General features: G+C 41.6%; 2 protein-coding genes across 4 annotated transcripts; both read right to left on the bottom strand.

The window, feature by feature from the left end:
* Positions 1-10915: 10915 nt before the first annotated feature.
* LOC106603317 (APC membrane recruitment protein 1) lies at positions 10916-15634 on the bottom strand. Of its 2 annotated transcripts, none has more exons than XM_014196838.1 (2): positions 15522-15634; positions 10916-14747 (listed from the first exon to the last, which is right to left on the bottom strand). In XM_014196838.1, exon 2 carries the CDS (start codon positions 14635-14637, stop codon positions 11863-11865), a length of 2775 nt encoding a protein of 924 aa, XP_014052313.1. In that variant the 5' UTR covers positions 14638-14747; positions 15522-15634; the 3' UTR covers positions 10916-11862. The 2 variants fall into 2 exon arrangements, with proteins under 2 accessions (XP_014052313.1, XP_014052314.1); XM_014196839.1 differs by having other exon boundaries at positions 10916-14646.
* A 2421-nt stretch (positions 15635-18055) lies between these two features.
* On the bottom strand, positions 18056-20495 carry asb12a (ankyrin repeat and SOCS box-containing 12a). Of its 2 annotated transcripts, none has more exons than XM_014196836.2 (3): positions 20367-20495; positions 18748-19519; positions 18056-18495 (listed from the first exon to the last, which is right to left on the bottom strand). In XM_014196836.2, exons 2-3 carry the CDS (start codon positions 19511-19513, stop codon positions 18338-18340), a joined length of 924 nt encoding a protein of 307 aa, XP_014052311.1. In that variant the 5' UTR covers positions 19514-19519; positions 20367-20495; the 3' UTR covers positions 18056-18337. The 2 variants fall into 2 exon arrangements, with proteins under 2 accessions (XP_014052311.1, XP_014052312.1); XM_014196837.2 differs by lacking the exon at positions 20367-20495 and adding an exon at positions 19927-20027.
* Between the last annotated feature and the right edge of the window lie 985 nt (positions 20496-21480).

The following is a 21480-nucleotide window of genomic DNA, read 5'->3' as shown; positions in this document are numbered from 1 at the left end:
AAGGATGCTTTGTTGCGAAATAGGAAGCCAATTCTAGATTTAACTTTGGATTGGAGATGTTTGATGTGAGTCTGGAAGGAGAGTTTACAGTCTAACCAGACACCTAGGTATTTGTAGTTGTCCACATATTCTAAGTCAGAACCGTCCAGAGTAGTGATGCTGGACAGGCGGGCAGGTGCAGGCAGCGATCGGTTGAAGAGCATGCATTTAGTTTTACTTGTATTTAGGAGCAGTTGGAGGCCACGGAAGGAGAGTTGTATGGCATTGAAGCTCGTCTGGAGGGTTGTTAACACAATGTCCAAAGAAGGGCCAGAAGTATACAGAATGGTGTTGTCTGCGTAGAGGTGGATCAGAGACTCACCAGCAGCAAGAGCGACATCATTGATGTATACAGAGAAAAGAGTTGGCCCAAGAATTGAACCCTGTGGCACCCCCATAGAGACTGCCAGAGGTCCGGACAACAGGCCCTCCGATTTGACACACTGAACTCTTTCAGAGAAGTAGTTGGTGAACCAGGCGATGCAATCATTTGAGAAACCAAGGCTATTGAGTCTGCCGATGAGGATGTGGTGATTGACAGAGTCGAAAGCTTTGGCCAGGTCAATGAATACGGCAGCACAGTATTGTTTCTTATCGATGGCGGTTACGATATCGTTTAGGACCTTGAGCGTGGCTGAGGTGCACCCATGACCAGCTCTGAAACCAGATTGCATAGCGGAGAAGGTGCGGTGGGATTCGAAATGGTCGGTAATCTGTTTGTTGACTTGGCTTTCGAAGACCTTAGAAAGGCAGGGTAGGATGGATATAGGTCTGTAGCAATTTGGGTCAGGAGTGTCCCCTCCTTTGAAGAGGGGGATGACAGCAGCTGCTTTCCAATCTATGGGAATCTCAGATGACACGAAAGAGAGGTTGAACAGGCTAGTGATAGGGGTTGCAATAATTTCGGCAGATAATTTTAGATAGAAAGGGTCCAGATTTTCTAGCCCGGCTGATTTGTAGGGGTCCAGACTTTGCAGCTCTTTCAGAACATCAGCTGAATGGATTTGGGGGAATGAGGGACATGAGGGAACATGCACAATGTGCAACCTTCTCTCTATGCATCACTGTTCACCAGGGTTGGGGTCAATTCCGTTTTAATTCCAGTCAATTCAGAAAGCAAACGAAATTCCAATTCGACATTTTCCTCATAGAAAAGCATTGAAGAGGATTTGAATTTCAGTGTAGTTCCTGAATTGAAATGGAATTGACCCCAACCCTGCTGTTCACCAAACTAATTGATAAAAAAATAACAGTAAATGCCAAACTTTAATTTTGTTGCATTCTTCATTGACAATAGATCAGCTACTGTGGTATTAGTTCAAAATTCTTCAAGCTCTGTCAAGACATTGGGGATCATGGTTAGACAGCAATTTTCAAGTCTTGCCATACATTTTCAAGCAGTTTTAAGTCAAAACTGTAACTTGGCCACATTCACTGTGTTCTTGGTAAGCAACTCCAGTGTAGATTTAGCCTTGTGTTGTAGGTTATTGTCCTGACGAAAGGTGAATTCCTCTTCCAGTCTAGTGTAAAGCAGACTGAAACAGGTTTTCCTCCAAGATTATGCCTGTGCTTAGCTTCACCCTGTTTCTTTTTATCCTGAAAAACTCTCCAGTATTTGCCAATGTCAAGCATACTCATACCATGATGCAAACCACCACCATGCTTGAAAATAAGGAGGCAGTTACTCATAAGGCTTTGCATTTAGGCCAAAACGTGTATTACTTTAGTGCCTTGTTGCATACAAGATGTATGTTTCATACATTTTTTCCCCCACAATCATTTAGGTCATTATTGTGGAGTTACTAGAATGTTGTTGATCCATCCTCAGTTTTCTCCCATCACAGCCAATGTACTGTAGCTGTTTTAAAATCACTAGTGGCCTCATTGTAACATCCCTGAGTAGTTTCCTTCCTGTCCTGCAGCTCAGTTCAGAAAAATTACTGTATCTTTGATGTGTCTGGGAGGTTTAATGCATAATCCACAGCATAATTAACTTGACCGTGCTTAAAGAGATATTCAATGTCTGATTTGGTTATTGTTACCCATTTACCAATCACTGCCCTTCTTTATGAGGCATTTGAAAAGCTCCCTGGTCTTTGTAGTTGAATCTGTGCTTGAGGGACCTTAAAGATGTATTATGTATGGGGGACAGAGAAAGGGTTAATCATTCAAAAATCATGTCAACCCTTATTATTTCACACAGAGTGAGTCCATGTAACTTCATATGTGATTTATTCAGCCAAATTTTACTTCTGAACTAATTTAGGTTTGCTTAAATAAAGGGGCTTTATGCTTATGCAATGACTATATTTTAGTTATTAATTTACGTATCTTTTCATCCACTTTGACATTAGAGTATTTTGTGTAGAGTGTTGACAGAAAATGACAATTAAATCCATTTTAATCCCACTTTGTAACACACTAAAATGTGAAGAAATCTAATGGGTCTGAATACTTTTGTACGGCACTGTATATACTACACTAACACAAATATAAATGCAACATCCCCATGTTTCATGAGCTGAAATAAAATATATTTTTTAAATCCATATGCACAAAAAGTGTATTTCTTTCAATATTTTTGCAAAAATTTGTTTACATCACTGTCAGTGAGCATTTCTCATTTGCCAAGATAATCCATCCACCTGACAGGTGTGGCATATCAAGAAGCTTATTAAACAGCATGATCATTACACAGGTGACCCTTGTGCTGGGGATAAGAAAAGGTCACTCTAAAATGTGCAGTTTTGTCATACAACACAATGACACAGATGTATCAAGTTTTGAGGGAGGGTGTAATTTGCATGCTGACTGCTGGACATTCCACCAGAGCTGTTGCCAGATAATTTTATGTTAATTTCTCTACCATAAGCCACCTCCAAAGTTGTTTCAGAGAATTTGGCAGTATGTCCAACCGGCTCACAACCTCAAACCATACGTATGGCGTCGTGTGGGCGAGTGGTTTGCGGATGTCAATGTTGTGAACAGAGTGCCTGCCCCATGTGTGCGGTGGGGTTATTGTATGGGCAGGCATAAACTACAGACAACGAACACAATTGCTTTTTATTGATGCAATTTGAATGCACAGAAATACCATGATGAGATCCTGAGGCCCATTGTGAGACCCATCGATATTCCCAGTCATGTGAAATCCATAGATTAGGGCCTAATGAATTTCTTTCAATTGACTTATTTCCTCATGTGAACTGTAACTCAGTAAAATCTTTAAAATTGTTGCATGTTGCATTTATATTTTTGTTCAGTATAGATGTAGGCATAACAACGTGACAGAATTTTCTGTTTTTATTATTTGATTTAATGTATATGAACTTTGACACCACTTTGATGTGTATATGGTCCCATGTGGCTCAGTTGGCAGAGCACGGCACTTGCAACAGCAGGGTTGTGGGTTTGAGTTTCGCGGGGTTCCAGTTTGAAGATGTATGAACTCACCACTGAAAGTTGCTCAGAGTGTCTGCTTAAATGTATGTGACAAGTCAGAATTTGTCACCAATATACATTTATATTCCTTATTATTGAAAAACTGAGTTGAACAAACTACAGATGTGACCACTGAGTGTAAAATATGGGAACGGTTTTACAGTAGTAATACAATTCCAGAAATAAGGAACATTTATGATGAATCTACAAAAACAGACCAGAAATAATATACTGCTCAAAAAAATAAAGGGAACACTTAAACAACACAATGTAACTCCAAGTCAATCACACTTCTGTGAAATCAAACTGTCCACTTAGGAAGCAACATTGATTGACAATACATTTCACATGCTGTTGTGCAAATGGAATAGACAACAGGTGGAAATTATAGGCAATAAGCAAGACACCCCCAATAAAGGAGTGGTTCTGCAGGTGGAGACCACAGACCACTTCTCAGTTCCTATGCTTCCTGGCTGATGTTTTGGTCACTTTTGAATGCTGGCGGTGCTTTCACTCTAGTGGTAGCATGAGATGGAGTCTACAACCCACACAAGTGGCTCAGGTAGTGCAACTCATCCAGGATGGCACATCAATGCGAGCTGTGGCAAGAAGGTTTGCTGTGTCTGTCAGCGTAGTGTCCAGAGCATGGAGGCGCTACCAGGAGACAGGCCAGTACATCAGGAGACGTGGAGGAGGCCGTAGGAGGGCAACAACCCAGCAGCAGGACCGCTACCTCCGCCTTTGTGCAAGGAGGAGCAGGAGGAGCACTGCCAGAGCCTTGCAAAATGACCTCCAGCAGGCCACAAATGTGCATGTGTCTGCTCAAACGGTCAGAAACAGACTCCATGAGGGTGGTATGAGGTCCCGACGTCCACAGGTGGGGGTTGTGCTTACAGCCCAACACCGTGCAGGACGTTTTGCATTTGCCAGAGAACACCAAGATTGGCAAATTCGCCACTGGCGCCCTGTGCTCTTCACAGATGAAAACAGGTTCACACTGAGCATGTGACAGACGTGACAGAGTCTGGAGACGCCGTGGAGAACGTTCTGCTGCCTGCAACATCCTCCAGCATGACCGGTTTGGCGGGGGGTCAGTCATGGTGTGGGGTGGCATTTCTTTGGGGTAGAGGTAGCCTGACTGCCATTAGGTACCGAGATGAGATCCTCAGACCCCTTGTGAGACCATATGCTGGTGTGGTTGGCCCTGGGTTCCTCCTAATGCAAGACAATGCTAGACCTCATGTGGCTGGAGTGTGTCAGCAGTTCCTGCAAGAGGAAGGCATTGATGCTATGGACTGGCCCGCCCGTTCCCCAGACCTGAATCCAATTGAGCACATCTGGGACATCATGTCTCGCTCCATCCACCAACGCCACGTTGCACCACAGACTGTTCAGGAGTTGGCGGATGCTTTAGTCCAGGTCTGGGAGGAGATCCCTCAGGAGACCATCCGCAAACCTCATCAGGAGCATGCCCAGGCGTTGTAGGGAGGTCATACAGGCACATGGAGGCCACACACACTACTGAGCCTCATTTTGACTTGTTTTAAGGACATTACATCAAAGTTGGATCAGCCTATAGTGTGGTTTTCCACTTTAATTTTGAGTGTGACTCCAAATCCAGACCTCCATGGGTTGATAAATTGGATTTCCATTGATTATTTTTGTGTGATTTTGTTGTCAGCACATTCAACTATGTAAAGAAAAAAGTATTTAATAAGATTATTTCTTTCATTCAGATCTAGGATGTGTTGTTTAAGTGTTCCCTTTATTTTTTTGAGCAGTGTATAAAAAGTCTCCCAATTATCCCATTGTTTTTCATCTTTATCTACAAACAAAACAAATGTATAGATGATTTAAGTGCAAGGCAGCATGCTATTCTTCGCAGTGATAGACAAAATGGTGACGGGGCAATATCCCAAAATGCCAAACAGCATATTGACATTAACATAAAATACATTTTCACAGACAGATTATCTAATTAGAATCTATCTACACTGAACAAAAATATAAATGCAACATGTAACAATTTCAAAGATTTTACTGAGTTACTGTTCATAGAAATCAGTCAATTTAAATAAAAAAATTAGGCCCTAATTTACGTGGATCAGAAAACCAGTCCATTGATAAAGCTGTTGATTGTTGTCCCACTCCCCTTCAATGGCTGTGTGAAGTTGTTGGATATTGGCGGGAACTGAGAATTGCGGTCGTACACGACGATGCAGAGCATCCTAAACGTGCTCAATGGGGGCCATGTCTGGTGAATATGCAGGCCATGGAAGAACTGGGACATTTTCAGCTTCAAGGAATTGTGTACAGATCCTTGCCACATGGGGCCGTGCATTATCGTGCTGAAACATGAGGTGATTGCGGCGGATGAATGACACGACAATGGGCATCAGGATCTCGTCACGGTATCTCTGTGCATTCAAATTGTCATCAATAAAATGCAATTTTGTTTGTTGTCCGTAGCTTATACCTGCCCATACCATAACCCCACATCCACCATGGGGTACTCTGTTCACAACGTTGACATCAGCAAACTGCTCAACCAAACAACGCCATACATGCGGTCTGTAATCTACCCGGTAAAGTTGAAACCGGATTCATCTGTGAAGAGCACACTCCTCCAGCGTGCCAGTGACCATTGAAGGTGAGCATTTAACCACTGAAGTCGTTTACGACGCCAAACCGCAGTCAGGTCAAGATCCTGATGAGGATGACGAGAACACAGATGAGCTTCCCTGAGGCGGTTTCTAACAGTTTGTGCAAAAATTCTTCAGTTGTGCAAACCCACAGTTTCAACAGCTGTCCGGGTGGCCGGTCTCAGACGATGTGGAGGTCCTGGGCTGCCTTGGTTACACATGGTCTGCGATTGTGAGGCCGGTTGGACGTACTGCAAAATTCTCTAAAACAACATTGGAGGTGGATTGATGTATAGAAATGAACATTAAATTCTCTGGAAAGAGCTCTGGTGGACATTCCTGCAGTCAGCATGCTAATTGAACAGTCCCTCAAAACATCAGACATCTGTGGCATTGAGTTGTGTGACAAAACTGCACATTTTATTGTCCCCAGTACAAGGTGCATCTGTGTAATGATCATGCTGTTTAATCAGCTTCTTGACATGCCACACTTGTCAGGTGGATGGATTATCTTGACAATGGAGAACTGCTCACTAACAGGGATGTAAACAAATTAGTGCTCAAAATTTGAGAGAAATAAGTGTGTATGGAAAATTTCTGGGATCTTTTATTTCACCTCATGAAACATGGGATCAACACTTTACATGTTGCATTTATATTTTTCAGTATCCAGTACCAGTCAAAAGTTTGGACACACCTACTCATTCAAGAGTTTTTTCTTTATTTGACTATTTTCTACATTGTACATATAGTGAAGACATCAAAACTTTGAAGTAACACATTTGGAATGTTGTAACCAAACAAAAAAAAGTAGCCACACTTTGCCTTGATGACAGCTTTCCACACTCTTGGCATTCTCTCAACCATCTTCATGAGGTAGTCACCTGGAATGCATTTCAATTAACAGGTGTGCCTTGTTAAAAGTTAATTTGTGGAATTTCTTTCCTTCTTAATGCATTTGAGCCAATCAGTTGTGTTCTGACAAGGTAGGGGTGGTATACAGAAGATAGCCCTATTTGGTAAAAGACCAAGTCTAAATTATGGCAAGTACAGCTCAAATAAGCCAAGAGAAATGACAGTCCATCATTACTTTAAGACATGAAGGTCAGTCAATCCGGAAAATGTCACGAACTTTGAAAGTTTCTTCAAGTGCAGTCGCAAAAACCATCAGGCATTATGATGAAACTGGCTCTCATGTGGACCGCCACAGGACAGAAAGACCCAGAGTTACCTCTGCTGCAGAAGATAAGTTCATTAGTTAACAGCCTCAGAAATTGCAGCCAAAATAAATGCTTCACAGAGTTAAAGTAACAGACACATCTCAACATCAACTGTTCAGAGGAGACTGCGTGAATCAGGCCTGCATGGTCGAATTGCTGCAAAGAAACCACTACTAAAGGACACCAATAAGAAGAAACACGAGCAATGGACATTAGACCGGTGGAAATCTGTCCTTTGGTCTGATGAGTCCAAATGTGCAATTTTTGGTTTCAACCGCCGTGTCTGAGAGATGCAGAGTATGTGAACAGATGATCTCCGCATGTGTAGTTCCCAGTGTGAAGCATGGAGGAGGTGGTATGATGGTGCTTTGCTGGTGACACTGATTTATTTAGAATTCAAGGCCCACTTAACCAGCATGGATACAACAGCGTTCTGCAGCGATACACCATCCCATCTGGTTTGCGCTTAGTGGGACTATCATTTGTTTTTCAACAGGACAATAACCTAACACACCTCTAGGCTGTGTAAGGGCTATTTGACCAAGATGGAGAGTGATGGAGTGCTGCATCAGATGGCCTGGCCTCCACAATCAACAGACCTCAACCCAATGGAAACGGTTTGGGATGAGTTGGACAGCAGAGGGAAGGAAAAGCAAGTGCTCAGCATATGTGGAAACTTCTACAAGACCGTTGGAAAAGCATTCCAGGTGAAGCTGGTTGAGAGAATGCCAAGAGTGTGCAAAGCTGTCATCAAGGCAAAGGGTGGCTACTTTGAAGAATCTAAAATATATTTTGATTTGATTAACTTTTTTGGTTACACATGATTCCATATGTGTTATTTCATAGATTTGGTGTAAAAATAAAGAAAAACCCAAACTTTTGACTATTGCTGTATATCTGTTCTCAGCAGATGGATTGGTTGTGAATACAATTTCAACCTCACTTTTTTGAATACTTGCAGAGGTACTACAGAATACAAATCTATTGAACAAATAATTACTTTGACATCAAATTCTGTCAACCTCCCAAAAAGAAAGACAGGTAACAAATGGCCTAACCACAAAAAAGAAATGTACAATGCATGATGAAATACATTCTAAAATGTAGCCTAAAACACATACAGTATATTGTAATAGTTAATAAGCTTACCATTTGTCTTTATAAAAATGTAAGACATTATCAATGCTGTTCTCTATACATATGGTATTTAAAAAGGTTAATTGACCTGCGATCCAAATCTGCATGTCGAGGCGGCATCTTACAATTACATCGAAATTACAATATAATACCATCATAAGAGTTTACAAGCACCGTCCTAGACTGTAGTCAACAACTTTCTGTAAAGAAAGATAAAAAAAAGACTTTAAAGGCTAGATACAACTTTCGTCAGTGACATTTTATTTTTAAACTCTGCATTGTTGGAAAGGGCTCTTATTTCACAGTAAAGTCTACACAAGAGGTATTCTGCGCATGTGACAAATTACATTTGATTTTAAATGGACCACGTAGTTTACAGTACCTACCAATGTGTGTAATAAGTGTTGTGTGTGGCCTAACTCTGGGCTGAGCAAATGCAAGGCATACTCAGGCCTGAACATTTTAATGAAAGACTGCATGGGAGAGCCTCTATTATGACTGTTCACAAGATAACACAGCATGATAGAACAGCAACACAAATAAGGCTTATACAACACAGTGAAATACAATAGCTTATCAATAAAAACAACATACTGGCAGTAACAGACAATTATTCTATTTTCAGTTATGTAAACATAGTAGATGGTGTCTTTGGTGGCACGTAACATGCATACCACATTTCAATACTAAGTGTAGAAGAGGTTCGTTACATTTTTGGGAATTTGCTTCGGAAAGTATTCAGACCCCTTGACTTTTTCCACGTTGTTCCGTTACAGCCTTATTCTACAATTTATTAAATTCAATGTTTTACTCAATCTACAAACAATACCCTATAGTGACAAAACGAAAACAGGTTTTTAGAAGGTATTTAGAATTTTAAAAACTTTATTTACATAAGTAATCAGACCTTTTGCTATGAGACTAAATAAAGCTCAGGTTCATCCTGTTCCATTGACCATCCTTGAGATGTTTCTACAACTTGATTGTAGTCCACCTGTGCTAAATTCAATTGATTGTACGTGACTGAAATTCACACACCCATTTTACATTTTAGTCATTTAGCAGACGCTCTTATCCAGAGCGACTTACAGTAGTGAATGCATACATTTCATACATTTCCCCCCCCCCCGTACTGGTCCCCTGTGGGAATCAAACCCACAACCCTGGCGTTGCAAACACCATGCTCTACCAACTGAGCCACACGGGACCACACCCGTCTATATTAAAAGGTCCCACAGTTGACAGTGCATGTCAGAGCAAAAACCAGGTCGAAGGAATTGTCCGTAGAGCTCCAAGACAGGATTGTGTCGGGGCACAGATCTGGGGAAGGGTACCAAAAAAATGTCTGCAGTATTGAAGGTCCCCAAGAACACAGTGGCCTTCAATATTCTTAAATGGAAGATGTTTGGAACCACCAAAACTCTTCCTAGAACTGGCCTCCCGGTCAAACTGAGCAATAGGGGGAGAAGGTTCTTGGTCATGGAGGTGACCAAGAACCCAATGGTCACAGACAAAGCTCCTCTTTAGAGATGGGAAAACCTTCCAGAAGGACAATCATCTCTGCAGCACTCCACCAATCAGGCTTTTATGGTAGTGGCCAGACAGAAACCACACCTCAGTAAAAAAGACACATGACAGCCCGCTTGGAGTTTGCCAAAAAGCACCTAAAGACTCTCAGACCATGAGAAACAAGATTCTCTGTTCTGATGAAACTCAGACTAAACTCTTTGGCCTGAATGCCAAGCGGCATGTCTGGAAGAAACCGGACACCATGCCTACGGTGAAGCATGGTGGTGACAGCATCATGCTGTGGGGATGTTTTTCAGCAACAGGGACTGGGAGACTAGTCAGGATCGAGGAAAAGATTAATGGAGCAAAGTACAGAGATCCTTTATGAAAACCTGATCCAGAGAGCTCAGGACCTCAGACTGGGGCGAACATACACCTTCCAACAGGACAACGACTCTAAGCACACAGCCAAAACACCGCAGGAGTGGCTTCGGGACAAGTCTCTGAAAGTCCTTGAGTGGCCCAGCCATAGTCTGGACTTGAACCCGATCGAACATCCCTGAAGACACATGAAAAGAGCTGTGCAGCGACGCTCCCCATCCAACCTGACAGAGCTTGAGAGGATCTGCAGAGCAGAATGGGAGAAACTCCCCAAATACAGGTGTGCCAAGCTTGTAGCGTCATACCCAAGACTCGAGGCTGTAATCGCTGCCAAAGGTGCTTCAACGAAGTACTGAGTAAAGGGTCTGAATACTTTTGTAAATGTGATATTTTCATAAATCTGCAAAAATGTCCAAAAAAAACAGCTTTTGCTTTGTCATTATGGGGTATTGTGTGTAGATTGATAAAGGGGAAAAAACGATTTAATCAATTTTAGAATAAGGCTGTAACGTAATAAAATTAGGAAAAAGTCAAGGGGTCTGAATACTTTCCGAAGGTACTGTGTGTTTGTTACATTCAACAGGGCGAACCATATCCAGTTTTTCTTCCTTTAATGGTGAAGTCTGTCTGCTGCTCATTGTCCACTGGCTTTACAGGCAGGGCTTTAAAGTGCACATTTGCGACTAAATATTTTGCTGTGCGACCTCAACGTGGAGTTTTAATTTAGGAGCACCAGTGCAACAAAATAAATATAATTTCATTTTATTTGTATAATTTTTGTAATAAGGCTTCGCTGTACCATCGTTTCCCCAAGCCCAGATTCATTAGCGTCATGCTTGCACCATTAATACAGCAAAAACTGCTTGTTTCTAGCCCAAACAGTTCAAAAGAGCTGACCCATATTATCAGTGCCAAGTTAGTTGTTTTTTTGTCACAGATTGGGAGGCCACATTTTACATTCATAAACCATGTCGCGGGACGTTCTAAAACTACTTGCCCACCGCATTTGTTTTACACCTTGTTCAGTCATGTTTGATACCTCATTAGCTAGCTAGCTAACAACCTGATAACAGTATATCCAAACATTTGGGGGCACAGAAAGAAAGGAAAAGGGATAGCTTCTTCAGGAGATCCATGATCATAGCAATGAACGAATGACATCTTGCATGTCATCACAAACTTGATGCTCTTAAAGAGACGGTGTACAACGTTAAATGTTAAAAAAGTGAATTTACATGTAGAGACCTAATATTCCACAAATGACTTAATTTTAATGAGGTATTTATATCAACATTTTTGCTTTTTATAATAAACAAATGTGTTTACAGGGTTTCATAGTCATTTCTAGGGCACAACATGTGCTTTAGAAGTAGCTAGGCTATACTGTATCGTAACCAATTTTAAAAATCACTTTTCTGGTGTTCCTACATTTTATGTGGTGCTCCTACATTTTTTAAAGTTAGTTTAGAGCCCTGCTTACAGAACTGCCAGACTCACAACCAAGGTTGAGGCATCTTATTGTGTTGATTGTAAGGATGAGAGCTAACGGTCGATGTGTAAAAAAGGGCCTCACCACCACCATCTGATGCCTTAACTGATCTCCCATAGGGGGCATGGGGCCGACAGGATTCTGATTGCAAAGGAAGATGAGATGGCCTATGTAACGGTCCTGTAATCTGAGAGATATAATTACATGATACTCTCTCAGTCATTTTGCTAGCTGAGAACTGTTGAGATTTACAGTTTGGGACTCGACTGACAGGCTGACTGAATGATACCATGTGTCTGTTTTGAGTTTGATAGAGACTGTGCGTCTGCTCTGTTCTTTTCCCATCTGCTCGTGGGTGCGTTACAGTCCCCTCAGTCTCTGGTTGCCATGATGGAAACATGATCTGTCTATTATCCCTGTTTTCCGAAGTGGAAATCTGTCCATTATTTTTGCGGTGAAGCGAGGACACTCTCTTTGAGTCCCTTTCAGTTCTAGGGCAAAATGCTAGTGTTGCCCCACTCCCTAAATACATGTCAGTCATCTCTAACTCCAAGCTCTCCGTGTCCAGGGATCTACTCCTCCTGTTTAAGGCCAGAGGACTTGGCAGAGGAGCCAGTGGACTCGACCGATTGACTTGTGTAAGGCTAAGGTGACGTGGCAGGCTGGCGATTCCCCAAGTATTACTGAGGAGACGCTGTTCATAGAGGTCAAACATTCGTAAGTCACATTCAGCAAATGCATCCTTTTGCAGGTAGCTTTCTTCAAACACTTCATAAGGCGACGTGATGTATTCCTCCTCCATTACCATATCCATCTGCTGGTCATATTCCCCCTCGTTATCCATGTCCACGACATCAAATGTGACAATGGCTGGGAGGGCTTGCATGTTTTGGGCAAAGGGAGATTTTGACTCAGAGCCTCCCATGCTTTCAGTTGAATTACTATAAACATGTGATTGTTTTGTGAAGTCCACTAGGGCTTGGGAGAAGCAAACTGTCTGGTCATCCTCCAAGTCATTATTTGTTTCTTTAGATAGATCATGATTTCCTCTTAACTGTGGGGACTGTGGCTTGTTTTGCTCAAAGTCAATTTCTTGTGATTGACATGTTGAGGTAAAGGTGCCAAAAACTGCATCTGACAATTTAGGGTTGCCAAGCATTTTCTCCCTACTCCCAGTTAGCCTGTCCTGTTCAATTAGACCAGTTTCAGGAGCAAACACAACATTTACATCTTCATCACCACACTGAGCTGACATGTCTAAAAACTCAAGTGGATCAGAGACGGGCAGCTTAGCTTTTTCAAAAGGTGGACTGATAAGACTGTCATCAGGTTCAAAAAGCTCATACAGTGCATCGCCACTATAACTGTCCCTTGGTAGGCTATTGGTCCTGATCCTGTCAACTTTCTCACGTACGTCTTCATCTTGTCCTGGGGTGGTAGAGTCATAGTAACCCTCATCGCTGTTAGGAACTGACACTTGATTTTCGCTCTGTGGGGTCATGACATCCGAAGATGTAAGGGTGGTCTCTGTAACTCCAAGAGCACCATTACTGTTGCTGCTGATGTCCATGGTATAGGAGCTAGATGGCTCTTCAGGTGTCATCCTAGGACTTTCACTGTGCTCTAGAAAGTCTTCTTCCTGGCTGTGGGTATAGCAAGCGTCCTCATTTTCCCAGAGGTCGTGGAGATAATCCCCATCCACCTTAACAGGGGTGGCCATTTCTTCTCCTCCACCCTGGTACGTAACATAACAGGAACTCCTTTTGCCTGCATTTCGACTCCTTTCCCCCGAGACTGTGCCCTGAGAATCTGCAATACTGTCGTCATCTTGATCAGCTATTATGTCACCACAGCCAGTGAGCGAGTCAAAACTCTTTAGAGAGGCCACATCAGCAAACATCAAGCTCATCTGAGATGAGCCAGTTGGCAGTTGGACGTTCACAGTAGACTCTAGGTTATTCTTCGGGAAAGAATCTGGTTCTGTGTTTATATGGAGTGTCTCTACCATATCCTCACCTTTCTTCAGGTCCCCTATCAGAGAATCCAGACTCCCTTGTTTCACCATGTCTTTCTCAGACACTATGACATCAACATTAATACATTCAGGAGCAATTGTCAAACAATCGTCAACATTTGCCGAAACAGGCACATTGGATTCAGACCAACTGCCCAGACACTCCGTGTCATTTTGGTCAATGATAGTCTGGGCAATAGGCACCTCTTTGTTGCAGACATGAGAATTCGCAACCATTTCATTTTTTTCAAAATCACAATTTCTATTCTTTCTACGACGCCTGATGCTGTTAAAAAGTTCTCTCAAACCCTTTTTCTGCCGGGGGAGAGAGAATGACTTCTGATCACCAGTAGGGTGACCAAATTCCCTAACAGGCTTTCCAGCAGTATCTTTCTGGCTGTGGTACTCAAAATATCCTGCTGGGACATATCCAATTCCCAGACTGTCCTCCCAGTCTGCCTTGCTAAGTCCATCATGAGTTTTACTCTTGCTGACTCCCTTCTTAGAGGACCACTTGTTCAGATTTTTGTTCCTTCCCCCAAAGAAGTTGGGTAAAACACAGATGCTTTTGCGTCCTCCAAAGAATCTTAAGGCAGTCCTCCTCAGTTTCCCTGATGGCTGATGCTCAGGGGGTACAGCATCAGAAATGTCAGATGGAGGCTTTACCTCAGTCTGTGAATCCTGGTCACCCATGGCCGTCTGCTCACAGCCAGCAGACAAATGCTTTGTATCACTTGCTGGCTCATTTCCGTCGCAGTGCTCCATGGCAACAATCTACAGGAAGGTGAAGTGAACAGATATGAGCATGATGGTAACACCATCAGGTGCAAAGACTGCTGGCAATCAATCTTCCAAAACCATTTGCTTCCATTTTTCTGAAATGTAGGACAAACAAAGGATTAGGCATAGAAGGATTAGATTCTGTGTTATACAGTGATGGGCCTACATGAATCATTTTGGGCTTATTTACGGTGGTTTTCTTTACATCAGATGAAATAACACATATATAGGTAATTATCTATCTACCTGGCAAAGCGTTCAGAACAAGTGTTATGCTATCTGCATAGAAAGTGTAAAGCAAACTGTCCATTGACATACGTGCAACAGGAACAGAGAAATAAACAATAGACAGCAGGACATATCCTAAATAGTTTTAGCTTGGGATAGCTTTCAATGAATCACCTGTTTTGGAAGCAAAATCATTATGTAGACTAATTGTTTATGCAATACACTACACGAGTAAACCGAGATGCGTGACGTTTACCAAGAAGTCGTCAGGTTGGGACCACAAAGCAATGTGTCGCTAGCAGTGGCAGCTAACGAACGTTACCTTGTGCCTATCCCGCAAATCTAAAAGGATGTAGCACTATCGGCTGCCTAGGCTAGCTACCAGCAATTTATCGACCTCGCTAGCAATATTTAGAAAACTAGGTTAACACAACCAACTCCGTTTTCTACCTAGCTAGCTTCTTCAATTAAATAACATTTTACACCCTTAGCTCGCTAGCAACAATAGCAATGCATGGCTGGAAAATACACGTTGACTAGCCTAGGAGACAAGCATTGTCTGCAAGCATTAAATTGAAGGGAATATTTGCTATATTTCCAATAAGGGTTTACGGGGTGGGTGGATATATAAATGAACCGACCTTGTTGGGCTTCTACACGCCAGAATAACAGATAATAAATCCGAATCACTTTCTTCAGTCGTGCAACACAAACAGTCTTGAGCCTCTTGTTAATTGTACGCATTGAATTCTGGTAGTTGTAGTGAGAGCGGGGTGTGTCCTGGGGTCCAAAGAGGATCCAGAGTATATATTGAGCGGTTTTGCCTCTTCCTCTCTGATTTATCTTTTACCGGTAGTTCTAGATTGCTAAAGACCATTTATACCTTTCAAATTCATTCAAAGAGGGTGCTCAATCTAGAATCATTTCCCCAACAAAACATTTAGTAAATACTTTCCTGACTGACAATGTCTTTCCTTTGACATTGTCAGACTACATGGCTAATATAGCTCAATTGAATTGTTAGTACTGGAATATGTCATGCTCTATATAGCTTCAGTTACACCCTCAGTCTATATATATATATATATATATATATATATATATATATATATATATATATATCATACACACCAAGTGCACAAAACATTAGGAACACCTGCTTTTTACATTACAGACTGAACAGGTGAACACTAAGATCCCTTCTTCTTCTGTGGGTTTTATGGCAGACTACAAACCAAAAACATGTATTGCTGCCACCAACTGGACGGGTTGAAATCAAAACAAGGTAAAAAGAAAACCCATATGTGATATGGAAACTAACTTAATCCACCCAAATAAAAATGTACATTGACAAAACAAAACTCCCACTTCATCCTTATTTCAATTCTCTCAGGTTCTAGAGTACGGCTTGTGACAATATTCCATGTAACTCCTTTGCCGAGAAATCTTTCAGCCCCAGGAACCGCTCTGCCTCTTCCACAATGATTTCTATCTTCCTGGACCTTCTCTCCACCTTGGCAGTGCCATTTATCACCATAGCTATAAAGACCACAAAGTCCACCTTCTTAACCTTTAAAAAGGTCAGGATCCTGCTGGTGAAAGTCAACCCCTGCAGCCTGCAGTATCCACCACCATGGACTCTTCAAGTGCACCATTCACACCCTCAACCCTTTTAACAGCAGCTGCATATGATATGCTCTGGACAGCCCTGACTTTGGCCAGCTCGTTCTCTTTCACCCTTGTGGGGCATTTGAAAGATGTGGCTTCATGGTTCCCACCACAATTACAAAGTCACATTTTCATCACTTTTATAACACATATGATCTTTTCCACAACTTGGACATCTCAGCTTCTCCCTTCTGCAAACACTTGACACATGACCAAAAGCTTTAAAATGATCACACTGCATTGGTTTTGGGATAAATGCTCTAACTCTGTAGTTAACATACCCTAACTGCACTTGAGTAGGGAGAGACTCCATATCAAAAAACAGATAGGTTTAACTTTTTCTTTATTCACCACACAATTCATCTGACGTACATCAATCACTCCAGGAATATTTTTTCTCTCTTCAAAATCTACTTCCTACAAGACACCAGACATAATCCCCTTGAGGGGTGCCCTGTTCCTAAGAGATACACACAACACTTCAAACTTATCAAATTGGGTGAGACGCAGCACACGTTTCTTCTGATCCTCAGAAACACAAACAAATCAAAACCAGACCGCGTCTCGTGATCCTCACAGCCTTAACTCTACCCACCAGTTTGGATATCTCAAATGGATTCAAGTTTGGTCATTCGATCAGCTGCTCCCCATTTACAAACCGTACTACTACAATATATGAAGTGACATTCTCACTGTACTCTACTTCTCTCCGTTTTCCTTTCTTTTGGACAATATTCCAATTCTCCTTGATTCTAGGGCATTAGATTCAGAATCCACTTCATCATCCACTTCCGCCATCTTTACAGCTATGATCCCTTTTCGATGGCACCTGTTAAATTCACTTCAAATCAGTGTAGATGAAGGGGAGGAGACTGGTTAAAGGATTTTTAGCCCTTGAGACAATTGAGACATGGATTGTTCCTAAGGGCTGCAGGTAGCCTAGTGGTTAAGCACGTTGGGAAAATAAGCTGTTTTGAAACCCTGAGCTAACTAGGTGAAAAATCTGTCGATGTGCCCTTGAGCAAGGCACTTATCCCCAATTGCTCCTGTAAGAGCGTCTGCCAAATGTATACAATTGTGTATTTCTGCCATTCAGAGGGTGAATGGTCAAGACAAAAGGTGTAAGTGCCTTTGAACAGGGTATGGTAGATGCCAGGAGCACTGGTTTGAGTGTGAAGAACTGAAGAACTAGGGTTTTCACACGCAACAGTTTCCTGTGTGTATCAAAAATGGTCCACCACTCAACTTGACACAACTGTGGGAAGCATTGGAGTAAACATGGGCCAGCATCCCTGTGGAAGCTTGACACCTTGTATAGTCCATGCCCTGACAAATTGAGGCTGTTCTGAAGGCAAAAGGGGGTGCAACTCAATATTAGGAAGGTGTTCCTAATGTTTTGTACACAGATATTTGTATATAAGTGTAAAGCACCTTGAATGTAATTATATAATACTTTATCATACATTCATAATGTTTAAAAATAAAATACATATTTTCTGATGCAAAATTAGTTCAAGACATTTTAATGGTTGTCATTTCTACTGCACATTCTATTTTATGCTGACAATGCAGTATTACAAAAAATTCCACACATTATGGAAGAGGGATAAAACAAGAAAATGAAAAACATGATTGCATAATTGATTGAAAAAACATTGAGAATAAACATTACACAACTATTCTCAAATGCAGGACAAATGTGTACTATTTCAACATCACTATGAAATGTTTTGCAAAAAGTAAGCATTATGTTTCATGTAGCAAAAGCATAGGGACAATATATGCTTTCTCAGAGATGCATAGCAATTGTTGGGACTGATTTGTATTGCAAGAAGTTTATCATGCTTGATGGCATTTCCAGATGGTCAATGGACTGGATTCTGTTGATCTTCCTGAGGTATCCTCGGATGGCAAGTCGGCACTGTGATACAAGGGACTTGGGAAAACCTAGCAAAAATAACAACTGAATGAGTTAGTTAATAAAAAAATACCTGGTTATTACACATACATAGATTCAATAGTCTATTAAAATAGTCAAATGCTGCTCTGTCAGCAAAGCAGTTGAGTACTGTATTGTACTATCAAGTAGCAATTCAACAAAAAAAAAAAAAACAGATGCTTGTTTAATGTCAATAAAAGCACTACCAGAAATCAATAGGAGAATACCAACGTTAATCAACAGCATAACTCCTGCATTACCTCTTTCTTGCAGCAGCAGCTCCACTGCCTCATTCTGCTTTGTGGACTTTTCTATGATGAGAGTGGGGAGGTAGACATTTGCACCAAAGTCAATCAAAAGTTGGATGTACTCCACCCCACAGCCATGTCTGAGGCACATTTCAAGCACGGTCTTAGGCTGCTTGATTTTACTCAGTAGTTTTGCATCTGTGCAGTTGTAATTTGGATCAGCCCCATAGAGAAGCAATACTTTAAAGCAGTCTAAGTGTCCATACACAGCAGACAGATAGAGGGGACCACTAGAAACACTGGCACTTGAAGTAAACAGCAAGACTTTGGATCTGGAGTTGACCTCAGCACCATGTTTAAGAAGTTGCTTCAAAATCTCAACATCCCCTTCCCTGGCTGCAGTCAGGACCGGAGAGCAGTTGTTATACAAGCTGCCATTGGGGTTAGCACCTGCCCTGAGGAGGGCTAAAACACAGTTGAAGTATTTCCCACAGACAGCTGTGAAAAGTGGGGTCTGAGCCTTCACATCTAGACAGTCCACCTCTGCTCCGTGGGCCAGCAGAACCTGCAGACACCTGAGATGACCTTTAGATGCAGCCATTCGTAAAGGTGTTCTTGGGATACCCCAGCCGCTCCTACAGTTGATGAACTTTCTATACTTTTCTTGAGAGAGCAGCTCATCAAGGAGTCTGTCATCATTGTTGGACACTGCCTGATGGAGCAGTTGACCTTCACCGTTGTTGTCCTTTTCTTCTAGAATGTTTTTTAACTGGATCATAGAAATCTGTTTCGAAACAAGAAAAACACCATAATTAAAGCAATAATATCCATAATACACACACTGTTGGTTATACAAAATGATGAGCATTAACTAGTTATACTGGTACAATTTGTTGTTGTTTAAAGGCTGTTGATAGCTAGCTAACATTACCTAGCTAGCTATTTTTCTATGACGAAGTATACGGCAAACATTTGCACCAAAGGCAATCAAGCTAGTTAACGTTATGTACAACAATAGATGGAATAATCTTTGACAATAACTAAAGATTAGTATGTTTGCTAGCAAATAACTATAAACACGAACTGCTGAAGAATCTAACGTTAGTAGTTGACTTCCTGACTAACAATCCATATCTGATTATTTCTGTGCGCAGAGATCATTTTAAGCCAAACACGAACCCTTTTCCTAACCTTATTATCCTAACCTGCTGCGTAAATTCTTCTAACCGACTACGAAAAAGTAACTTCCGGTCGTAGCTGTCTTCCACCTAGTCAGAACGGTGTCCACTAGTTACCACAGCCACAAAGTCAAAATGGTCTACATCGTAAAAATTCATGAAAACAAAAAAAATAGCTTTTTGGTATTCATTTACGGTTAAGCATAAGATTAGGTTTAAAATCACATTTTAAGAAGAGACCAGTGAAAACCGTCCATCACCAAGCTTTGCTAGCTTACTAGCTAAGTTAGCTAGCTAACTAATACATGCCTATGCTAATCGATGCAGCTGTGTTATCTAGCTAGCTAGGGACAAGTCAACAACAAAGAAACTCATATTGTCCTTGTCAATACTTGCAAGACGAGACCATTTTCAAACAATGACATGACTATCTAACGGGCAAACATTTGTTACCTTGACAGATGAACAACAGTCGATGTAGTGTTGGGCCGGGCCGTGTTGCGCTGACAGCAGTGAGCGCGCGCATTCAAATCAAAGCAAATTTTATTGGACGCGTCGCGTACACATATTTAGTACATTTTATTTCGGGTGGAGCTAAATGTTTATGTTCCAAACTCCAACAGTGCAGTAATACCTGACAATACATGCAAATCCCATAAATAAAAATAATGGAATTAAGAAATATAACGAACAATGTCAGAGTCCGGAATATAAATATATGTATATGATGGTGTGTATAGACATTATGGGCAGTATATGAATAAAAAAAGATGCGTACCGCCGTAGTTATAAAGGATAGAGGCCTTGACTAGAATACAGTATATACATATGAAATGGGTAAAACAGTATGTAAACATTATTAAAGTGACCAGTGTTCAATGACTATGTATTGTACATAGGGCAACAGTTTCTAAAGTGCATGATTGAGTACAGGGTGGTAGCCAGCTAGCAACAGTGACTAAAGTTCAGGGCAGGGTCCTGGGCAGCAGAGCCGCAGGAAGTAGGGGTGCTGAGGGTGATGCAGCACCGCCTGAAAAATTAGGAATAAAAACATAAAAGAATATAACTCCCCGCCCCCCCTTCACAAAACTAGTACACTGGGCATTTGTTAGTCCTCTATTAGCAGACCGATACAGCAAAAATGTATTCTACCCCCCCCCCCTAATAAATATACATAAATACATTATTTTAAGTCAGAAAATTGCATCAAACCTGAAAAGAGTTGCACATAGTCCATTTGGCCTCACCACTGTTCTCATCTTTGTCCACTACAATATTAAAACTTGTCTAGAGGACATTCTCCTTGTCGGCTTCTTTTCACTATACTTGTTCATAAGCTATATGTTTTGCTCACACAGTTCTCATGAGTCCTCACACATTAAATTAACAAAAGGACTGGTCCAGTCAGTAAATCAGTTTTAATTGAACATACCCAAGACCCGTTATAACAGACCCGGCCCAGATACGAGACAAAAGTCAGAATTTAGGACCCGGACCTGCTCGGATCCCAGGTCAGGACCCGTGAAGACCTCTACCACCATCTAACCCTACACATATCAACACTATA

Source organism: Salmo salar, chromosome ssa04, assembly GCF_905237065.1.
Source record: "Salmo salar chromosome ssa04, Ssal_v3.1, whole genome shotgun sequence".
Classification (NCBI taxonomy): Eukaryota; Metazoa; Chordata; class Actinopteri; order Salmoniformes; family Salmonidae; genus Salmo; species Salmo salar.
This window is presented reverse-complemented; position numbering and strand designations above follow the sequence as displayed.

Bases quoted from the DNA above. Each gene is read 5' to 3' on its own strand.
- LOC106603317 (XM_014196838.1), bottom strand. From the start codon at position 14,637: ATGGAGCACTGCGACGGAAATGAGCCAGCAAGTGATACAAAGCATTTG.
- asb12a (XM_014196836.2), bottom strand. From the start codon at position 19,513: ATGATCCAGTTAAAAAACATTCTAGAAGAAAAGGACAACAACGGTGAA. The intron at 18,496-18,747 runs GTAATGCAGGAG...TATTTTTGCTAG, and splicing joins GCTGCTGCTGCAAGAAAGAG to GTTTTCCCAAGTCCCTTGTA.